The 10842-nt window shown below is 39.8% G+C and overlaps 1 protein-coding gene across 1 annotated transcript in view; it reads right to left on the bottom strand.

Annotated features, from left to right (window-relative positions):
- Positions 1-866: 866 nt before the first annotated feature.
- The window catches only part of LOC105456754 (S-adenosylmethionine decarboxylase proenzyme), a 13339-nt gene continuing 3363 nt past the window's right edge, over positions 867-10842 (bottom strand). The window contains exons 3-6 of the mRNA XM_011701034.1: positions 4539-4665; positions 2107-2209; positions 1660-1943; positions 867-1180 (exon numbers count right to left, since the gene is read on the bottom strand). Coding sequence (XP_011699336.1) covers positions 875-1180; positions 1660-1943; positions 2107-2209; positions 4539-4665 — 820 coding nt within the window. The 3' untranslated portion in view covers positions 867-874. The remainder of the gene's footprint in view (positions 1181-1659; positions 1944-2106; positions 2210-4538; positions 4666-10842) is intronic.

Raw genomic sequence — 10842 nt, 5'->3', positions numbered from 1 at the left:
AGAGAGAGAGAGAGAGAGAGAGAGCTCGCTACGAGGTAAGAGAGGTGTGTCTCCTCATAAAACAAGTCGGGGTGGCGTCGCGACGCACAACGTCGACGGCGACGACGACGGGCGTCTACGCGTGTCTTCACGAGATCTTGTTCCGCCACCACGAGAACTTCATCTTGGGGCTGAGATACTGGAAGCTGATGACCGAGTGCGGGATCAGGGCGAGTATCGGTAGGAAGCTGCCGCAGCTGCGGCTCTTGGGCTCCTCGTCGCCCTCTACCGTCGCCGTCGTCTTGCTGGTGGTGGTGGTGGTGACGGTGGTGGTCGTCGTCGTGGTGGTCGCCGCCGGCGTCGAGTACGGATACGGCGTCGACAGGGGATTGCATGTGATGTGAACGTCCCCGGGATTCCACTTGTTGTCGTCGCATCTCGCCGCCGCGGCGGCGGCCTCCCTGTCCGCGAGGCTCTTCCTCTTTTGCTTCTTTTCCGCGGCGGCGCTCATGTACCGCACGACGCCGTTGCCGTCGCCGCCGACGTCGACCTCGCACTTGAGGGACGAGCTCTTGAGGGACGTCTTACGGTACACCTTGGATCGCGGCATCTTCATCGTCAGTTGCGGCAACGACGCCGAGCGTACGGTAACGTCTGCGCCAATCGCGCTCTCCGGGGTCGTGCTGGAAACGTCACGACACTGGAGGGCGGGTGACTGCTGCTGCTGTTGCTGCGGGGGGATGGTGGAGTGCTGCTCTCTGCCTCCGCTCGTCGGGATCGTCATCGCGCCGTCGCGATGGCGATCACGGGGAGGCGGAGGGTGGCAGGGCGAAACGGGAGTGGTGCGCGCTTCATTGGTCCCGGGTTGCGAGACGAATGAAGCGTCCTTGAACCCTCAGCTCGGGAAGCGCGAGAAGAAGGCGCAGGTCAAATCGTAGTTCGGGAAGCGACAGTACTGCACGTCGTTGCGCAGCCAGTCGCCGGAGCGGTTCAGATAGTCGGACCGCTTCTCGAGCTCGCGCGGACAATTGGCCGCCGCGGACTGCTTGTTGGCGAAGATCGTCACGACGAACTTGTCCGGCTTGAAGGTGTTCAGCACGCGGCGGATTATCTCGTCGTACGACGTCTCCGCGACGTTGCACTCGAACGACACGTACGAGAACTCGGGCTCCGGCGTGATGTGGATCGTCATGTAGCTGCCCTGAAAGACAGAATGCGGAAGATAGTATCGCAGCGGCGCAGTGTGGATAATTAAGACTCCCCGCGTCCTCCCGGCTACATCAAATTGCAACGTTAGAAGCGAAGAATGATATTATATATTTCTCTGGTTGCAAGCAGGGACCAGGAGAGTCTTAATTATATCTAAAATTATATCTAAAAATCAATATCTAATAATAAAATTGTATCTAAAATATCCTTTACATATCTTTTTTATATATGTATTATGTATGTATGTATTATTTTACACACACATATCACTCGTAAAATAATATGTTAGAATATTTTATTCTTTATGAAACATATTTATGTATTACTTTAAAGAGAGAAAGAGAGTAATATATTCTCTAAATTATTAGAGTAATATATGTTAATATATTTACAAAATGATCGTCCTTTTCAACTAAACCTTTACGACTAAACGATTTGTTTAAAATTATTCTCAATGCTCGCGTGACTCACGTTCTTAGATATCCCGTTCATAGAGTATCCGCATGGCTCGAACAGGAAGTCATCTATAATCATAGTGGGGATGAGCTTGTCGATCCCCGACTTGACCGTCGCCTCGTCGGCGGACGAGCAGACGTCCCTGGTGAAGATCGACATCACGTCCGGATCCAGCTGCGTCATGAGTATTTCCAGGGTTTGATCCGGCTCCGGTGGATCCTGCAGCGGCTTATCGCGGATCAGGGTGTAGAGATACCAGCAGTCCGTCTCGGGCGAGCCCATGCAGTAAGCCTCGCCATCTGAAATGGGGGGAACAGAGCTATACGGTGCGAGTACGGGGCTTCCGAATCCGCGAAAGACTGACCGATATTGAAGTGGGTCTACAACTTATTCTACCCGGTTCCCGTCTATTCCCCGCCCAATACAATAGAACGAAAATTAATTTGAGAATCCGATAATTACCAGGGAAGAGGGAATCCAGCAGAGCGACCTCCTCCTCGAATGTCTGATGCGGCGATATCTGGAGCTCCGGTTTCTTGTAATTCTTTCGCGAGTAAAAGACGTTCTGAAAGAAAACGACAGGAAACTGAAGAATGTACATACGCTCATGTACATTTACTCACTGATCTATATATACTCTACATTTTTTTTTTATCGTTGACGATGATAACAACGACGATAATAAAGTGGCAGTAACAATAATAATTATAACAACGGCAGTGATAATAAGAAAATAATGAGAAATAATTTTTGAAAAAACGACGGCAGTAATAATAGATAAATCAGCGCGCGAATTCGAAACAAACTGTTTTTATTTTTTTATTTAGTAATTCCTGTTTTTATTTTCATTGCTATATTATAGCATGTATTACGTAACTACAGTAATACATTAATACCATCAACATTATCAGCGTTATCATCGTTAGCGTTATCCAACTCATAACATCGGTATCATTCTTAAGAATGGTGTATTTTTAAGATATTTGCTATTATGATAGTTTTATCTCTCTTTCGGTGATAACTAGGTAAATAACTGGGACGCACGATATTCTTCGATATCCTCGAAAAAACGAGAAGGAATTTTGTTAAAAAAAAAAAAAAAAAATTATACAGTAACGGAATGTATACTTCGACGACAGATCGACCGATCTAAATCCGCAAAATTCGAATCTCGCGCCGTTCATCCGCGACCCCGAGATGAGGGAGGGGGGAAGGGGGTGAATCGGACTCGAGTAAGTCGCGTGTTTGAGTTTCTACGAGTCTCAACTTTCCCGGCGTTTACCCAGGGCGCCCGCGATATCTTCGCGAGACGTGCGACAGATAAGAACGATCTGTTTGCCAACCGACTCGCAAGGGCGGGTGAAACGAGAGGAAAGAAAACGCGAGTCTTTTTTTACGCAGCATCAGCTCCCCAAGTCGAGGGGTGGGAGGTAGGGGGCGGGGGGGGAGGGGAAGGAGGGAGAGGAAGATTCGCGAAGCGCGCGGCGGAGTGTCGAAAACGGGCGAAAACCGCGTTTCGGGCAGCGAGGGAGAGGCGTGCAGGTATGTCGAGCGGCGAGATAGGTGAGATCAATAAACCAAGGAGGCGGCAGAGAGACGTGTTTCGCGCGTGGCGGAGGGACACATATATATGTAGAGAGAGAGAGAGAGAGCGCCCCGCGTTTCTTATCCCCGCGCGCACTAGGTCAAGTTATATAGCTAAGCACACCCCCCGACCCGGAGGAACCAACTGCGCGCGTAGCATTCGGAGGAGGAAAGGAGTCGAGAGATCCCTTACCGCGCGCGATCGCCTGCGTCGAATCTGCCAAAGGGTGTGTGTGGCCCGATATTAGTCGAACTTGCGAAACTTTTTTTATATTAGAGGAAAACGCGTTAATTAACGGTGATCATTTAAAATCGATTTTTGAAAATCGATCTTTTATGCACGAAACTTTTAATCAAACCATTTAAATTGTTTCAATCAAAACAATTTAAATGTAAAAAAATTTGTTTCATAACTACAAGAAATCTACATACATTTTTATTTTTTGTATTTATATACTTATATAACATAAAAATAGATAAATATATTCATCTATTTTTATTAATATATTTCAGAAGCACCAAATTTATAAGATCCTTTTAAGATCTTTAAAATTTTGCCACATATAAAATTATACATATGTAGCGTTGTTTTATTTAATTTATTTTTATTAATAAGGAATCCTGCAAAATCCTTAAAATAGAAAATGGCTTTCGGCTAAATTTTCTAAAAATTTGTTATACGATAGTTCTTAATATGTAGATCGAAAGTATCAACGATAATATAAGAAAAAATTATAATCTTTAAGTTACAGCCATTCGAAGTTGGTATTTTTGTGCATTTTGCAGCAGCATGGAGCTGCAATGCTGATCTTATAAAGTGGAATATAAAGCCTTAAAAATACGAGTATACATACATAATTATGCCTGCGTACATATTTTCCTACATATACATGCGTATAACATATTTCTGTATTTTTTTACAATTACATGTGTATACAAATATACGCAGGTATAATTCAAACGGCTGCAATTCAAAAACTTTTATAATTTTTCTTTTATTAAAAAAAAACATCTTATAAATATGCTGCCTCTAAAAAAATCCTGTTTGCCGGGTACGATATAATTACTTTACATCAACAATTATAAAATATTGCCTTAGCTTACGCAACGCGGCATTGGTTCTTTTTAAATTTTCCGTATTTCAATTGTATTATAGGCTAAGTGGAGCAAGAACTTTTTTTTCATAATCGTTCAACCATTTTCGTCTCTGCCATTTAAATCCTCGTAATCGCCGCGACGATAAATGTGTGCCATAAATCTTTTACGTGCCCGCGCTGTCGATAACTCGTAATATCCTTGATAACGCTTACCTCGACATCGTCGAAGCCAGTGTACTCCTCAACGAGCTCCAGAAGCGGCTCCAAGCACTGCAGAGGTGTGGTGGTGCCGCAGGTCTTTAGTATGAGTCGGCGTTTGGACACAAACATGCTGCTCTCGCTGCAGACATGATAAACAATCGTGTGATTAGCTCTGTTTCGCTGACGGCGAAGTGTGCGGTTTTTCATATTAATCTTCAGCGCATTTCCTGACGGTCCGCACGCTCGGCGCGGCGCGTAATAAAAACGCGGCAATGTCCGCGTGATATTTTGCAATATTTAATATAAATAGCAACGCTTATCGTAACAGCACCGACCGACGGTTCCGATGTAAAACTTGTTAAACGATAATTTTGAAAAATCTCACTTCTTTGCGAAAAAAAATGATGATGGAGGAGAGATAAATAGCGATCGAGGATCAGCTCAATCGATGAGCTCACTTATTGTTAGCTTAATGAGAAAAGGCGAGAAACTTCTTATTTAAATTAAATCTGATTAAATAATGATCTATACGTTATTTCATATAAAATATTCGCTTCTTTAGAAAAACAACTTTTTTCACCCCGAAAGGAGGACTTACTATATTACAAGATCTAGAGACTCGCAAACCGATATATTTCCGATGTATTTCATGAATGGCTTGCGAAATTGGAGTTTTAGTAGTTTATAGTTAGTCAATCGAGATAACAAAATCGCGCGCTAAAGCTTAAGATTAAGATGCAGTGACACACAGTTATATCTCGCTCTGTTTTGTTTCTCTTTTCTCAGGTTTAATTGCTTTGCTCTTCCGCTAATTGTGATAGCGATAATTATGACGCTATTCGAGAGAGAGCACTCGCGCTATGGCGAAGGTCAGCGAAGAATGAAGGTTATTAAAAGATATTTGCTTGGCTTCTGTTGGCGATGTTGCTATTTCTGTGAGGCGGTGCCTCACTATTAGGCCAGAAAGCAAACGTTGCGCGAAAACACACAATTCGCGCAATCGACAAACATATATATATCCGCGCATGCTTCCCCTGATGATGAATGCACGTGGACGGCAACCACCAGGTTACGTCAACGTTCGTCATGCCGACACATCGTCGCCCGATAATTCATTCACATTTAAAGATAACTGTCACATTTGTAGATTACACTAACGACGATTGATAAACGCGGGGAAAAAAAGAAAGAGAGATTCACTTTTACGGCGATAACGTTCTTAGAATTGACCATTAACCGGCGGTCGAACATTCCTCGTTCGTGTTGACGACACGAAAAATGAATGAAATATGTATAACTTAATACAGAAGAAATATATATGACTTACTCTATTAAGCAATATATTATTAATAATATAATGGTTAATGAACAAAGTAGATCCATTATTTTAGAAAGAGAAAGAGAGAGAGAAAATATCTTCTATTTTATATACGTTGTCACTAAAATTTTATATATATTATATAACGTATTAGATATACAACGTATTAGATGTATATTATATATATATATATATATAATATAGAATAATAAATTAATAAATTCATAATTTTATAAAGAAAATCAATTTTATTAATTAAAATTTTCGTTTCTCGACGCTCTGTATATTTTTTTCTTTTTAAAAAAATGTCACGATTATTTGAAATTAAATATATGTATATGTAACTGCAACGCAAATTCGTTTATTAGTAACATTTGCATTTTCGTTTTTTTTACTTTTACATTCGCTGTGAAACGAACGACCGACTGAAAGCCGGAAAGCTTTCTGTAAAATTAATTTAAAAATAGATCGTCAAAGGTTATCGGTGATAGGCGTTGACCCTAAGATTCTCCACGAAGACAACGAGTGCGATAACGGATGCGCAAGCTTCTTATGTGTCTAAATAAAAACGCAATAAACGTATATTTAAAGTCGATAGCACAGAGCATCGAGCATTATGTCTCATAATATCATGCGGACGTGAAAAAAATTCCACTTTTCCGGTAGAGAAAAGAATCCGAACGATTGAATTTCAATCAAATGACGTAACGTGCATCATTTTAAATTCAAAAAGCTAATGTGTTATTTATTTATTTATTTATTATTGATTTATTGATTTATTATTATGACAGAAACAATATCAATTAGCTAAAACTTAATAAAAATAAACTGCGGGGCCATTAGAAAAAAAATAGTATCAGTGCAGAAAAAATAGCAACGGCAACAAGTATAATAATATAAAGAAAATATTCAATATAAACATGAATGTAATAATAATAACAATATTAAAATCAATATAATAACCAATAATTTATAACTGATTTATTGCAAAGGTAAATAGGTTTTAGATATTCTGTATTAATTAAATTCGGATAGTGCGGAAGTCGACTTCTCCGTTTTAATAACAAGCTAAAATTATGTCTTAATTTATTTTAAATAATTTTTAAAATAAATAAAAACTTAAAGTTAGTAAGTATCGCAGAGAAGTTTGAGATGTACACACATTTCTATAAAAGTTGTTTCAGAAATGTAAAAAAATTTTAATTTTAATTGCAATTTTGTTGATCATTTGTAACTTTGAAGAAGAAAAATGCATGTATGTGTGTGTATGAATTAATGCAAATCATGTACAGTGTAATTTATTTGACGAAAGTGGAAAGTCGTAGCCAAGACGTGACACATTTCCACTTTCAAATACTGGATAACGCTTAAATATTACATATAAGAAATAAATATTCGCATTCAGTTTCGAAAATATGTGTTTACTCGTTCTTCTTAATTTTTAATATATGCGTTTTTATTATTTAATTGATAAAAAATACTGTAAACTCCAATGCATATGGCAACTGTAAATCAAATTTGAAACGTCCTTTTAGATATTTTTCCACAAAAATTAAAATTTTATTTATATAATGTATTTATATAATGTATATTTAAATATATTGAACGTGGATACCATTATACCATACATTTGACATATCTTTATTAAAAATTTTCTATTTAAAGTAAACCACACACTCACTTGGGTTTTGAAACGAACAATTTCCCTCTAAAAATGCAAGGAATCTTAAGCTAGGAATCGAAAGCTAGTGACCGTTTTTAATAATAAACATTACACTTAAATAATTTTTTGCATAATTTTATTTTTGCTGTTCAACAGCAAACTTATTTTTGTCAATTTAATATGAAATAAATAAATAAATAAATAATTTTAACTAAATAAGTAAATAATCAATACTGAAAAACAAATTTATTTTTCAGAAGAATTTATTCTATTCCACGAACGCCCGGCGGGAGATGCTCGGATTTCGCGAGAAACCGATCTCTCGTCATTAGAAGATATCGATCGTTCGCAAAAGGAAAAGAAAGCGAGCCGAAGAGCGCTTAGCACAACAAATTCCCCTCTTTAGCAGGGGAAATTAAGAATAACGGAGATTTTCAAACTCTTTCTAGACAAGATATTTAGATGGACACAACCCGAAAACGGGGAGATTAATTTGCAGATAACTATACCTCTTACCAAATTCTTTGGAAACCTTGAAAAGGGCCATTATTTATCTTTCGGATCTATAATGTAAGGTCCGTTATTGGTCCCTTGTTCCTTTTGCTTTTCTTTTCCGTCGATTTATGAGTATTCTTTCTATCATAGTTGTGCTTATGTTATACCGTACGTGTGAGAATCGGTCATTTGAGAGACCCCCCAAGTCAAAAAATCTAATTCTTGGAAAACTGGAGAAAACTTTCTAGTTCTGAAAGATAACAATTGGAAGAAAAACATAAAGAAATAGAAGGAATAAATATAAATAAGTATAAATTGAGGGAAACGAAAAGTAAAAAGAACAAGGTCATTCTCATTTTCTATAATTTTTATTACAAAGTTTTCTAGAAAATTTTTTTTAGTCTCCTTGTTCTTTTTACTTTTCTTTTCTTTCAATTTATATTTATTTTTTCCTTACGTTTTTCTTTAACCTTCCAATTACTGTCTTTTAAAACTATAAAGTTTTCTCCAGTTTTCCAAGAATTAGATTTTTTCGATTTAGGCGGTCTCTCAAATGACCGATTCTCGCACATATGGTCAAAAGCACAACCACGATAGAATACGTATTTTTTTTAATCCTTACTTTTTTCTTTAACTTTCTAATTATTACAAAAACCTGAAAGTTTCCCCAAGAGTTAGATTTGCGACTTACGGTTTTTCAAATGACGATCCATATATGAATATATATAATACATATATTATTTGTTTCTATTTATATTTTAAACTTGTCCTCTTCGTTTTCACTCCTTAACGTGCTGTCCTACGAGTATTCCGCTATTCTCACTATTCTAATCGTTCATCTCGTTAAACGGTCACGGCTCTCTTTTTCTTCCTACGTTCTTTCTCAGGATGTTAAATCACCGCCACCAATTTAATCAATCAATCAGTAGCAGAAGATACTATAGAAGATTCAATTTTTGCGACTGCTCTTTCGGACTGGAAGAGATAGAACGCGCGCGCGGAGGGTTAAAACGCGCGCGAAAGTGTCACCTTGACCATATTTATTTATAGGGGTGGATCAGCGCGGCGGCACTGGGTCGACTCGCGCACCCTCAAATATTCTGGAATCGGGGCACGTCGCATCTCATTCCATCCCATCTCATCCCATCTCCCATTCCGCCCCGCCGCGTCGCGGCCGGCCGGGCCGGACGGTGCACCTCTTCTCCATCAAAACAATTCGATATATCGATTGTGCCACACCGGTACACGGCGGCTGATCTCTCTCTCTTTCTCGCTCTCGCTCTCCTCTCTCTCTCTCTCTCTCTCTCTCTCTTTCTCTCCTTGGAACGCCCCTCGGAGCACCAACCCGCTCTCGGCTTTCTACGCGCGTCACGAAAAATTGCGCCGTTGCTTGCACCCCCGAGCACCCGCGCCGCACTTCTCGCCCATATATACGCGGTCCCGACAATTAGCCCCGCGTTCGCCCGATGAGGATTACGTCTCCGGTGAGATTTAACAGCACGCAATTTTAGCTGAGGGGTGACGTGTCTCGCTTACTTCAACGTTTAAATTTATTCCGCGAGCCGTGTGTCGCGCTATATACGCCGAATTGGAGCGAGGAGAGCAAAGTTGTTTTTGAGCAGACGCAGAGCGACACGCGTATTTACCGCGCGAGATCGATAGAATTGTATCCCGTAAACCTTATCAGATTGACGCAGAATCGAGTCGGGTTGTTTTCCCCTCCTTCTGAATCTAAATGCGCGAATTTGAATACGTTGAATGCGTGAGGGGTTGCACGGTTAACGTTCCCTAATTTTTCACGTTCTGTATGAGTCACATTCCGATGTGACCTGTGAACTTTATATTTGAGAAAGAGAGAGATAATCATTTATATAATAAATAGCAAAGAATCCAGTGATGTCCCGAAGCCAAAAAAAATGATGCAAAAATTTCTCTTAAAAATCTCTCGCAAATTTGATAACACAGATATCTCCTGTTAGACGCAGAAAGCGAACAGCTAGAGTGAACAGACTTAACCTTGCAACGGACTTGAAATTAAAATAAAATCTTTCAGCTAAAATCCACTTGTGATTTCCCGAAAAATATAACATTTCGTCGTCTATTCTCTCTCCTGCAGCTTAGCCCTTGCAGAAAAAAAAAAATTATTTCAATCATTCGGGAACTATTTTGCGTTTCAATATTTTTCTTGTCCGCCCCAAAAAGAGATTCTCAGCTGAAAGCAGCGAGGAGAGGATGTTGGAAAATATTTAGACGGAGTAACACGGACGGCTATTGTTTCCAAGTGATATAATCCGAGTTTTGTCGAGCTCCGCGGAGTTTCGACCGTACATCACGTCGACTTCTGCGAGAACGTCGCCAACGAAGCAGAAGAAACCGACTTCGAGAAGTGGACCGTATAATTTGTAGATGAATAAAATCTAGCCTGTGTGCATTGAATCTAACAATAAGTCTTAAAACTACGCGTTGCTGTAACTGTGCACTCTCGTACATATCGCGTGTCTTTCGCGTATACAAATGTGTGTTTCCGAGAACAACGTTCGTCGAGCGAACTTCCTAATCGGTAATTCCACACTGCAACCGGTCGAATTAGACGTAAAATTAGACGGAAATCCGATAAGATCCATCTGGGAATAAGATCTACTCGAGATTGATTGTAAGAAGAATGCAGCCTTTTCATCTGGTGTCTCTTTTAAATGGAGTCATTTCGATTTCATGATAAGAGAATAATTTACGACTGACAAAATACTACAAAAGGATCAATGATCGGAAGGTCTGACATTGATCATTTTGACAAATTTCCTCTGTGAAATCCTAAAAGGCGCGCTCTTTTTCCCCGCGGG

This window comes from Wasmannia auropunctata, unplaced genomic scaffold (genome assembly GCF_000956235.1).
Source record: "Wasmannia auropunctata unplaced genomic scaffold, wasmannia.A_1.0 LD335556.1, whole genome shotgun sequence".
In the NCBI taxonomy this organism is placed as follows: Eukaryota; Metazoa; Arthropoda; class Insecta; order Hymenoptera; family Formicidae; genus Wasmannia; species Wasmannia auropunctata.
The sequence above is the reverse complement of the archived record's forward strand: the minus strand, read 5'-3'. Positions and strand labels throughout refer to the sequence as shown.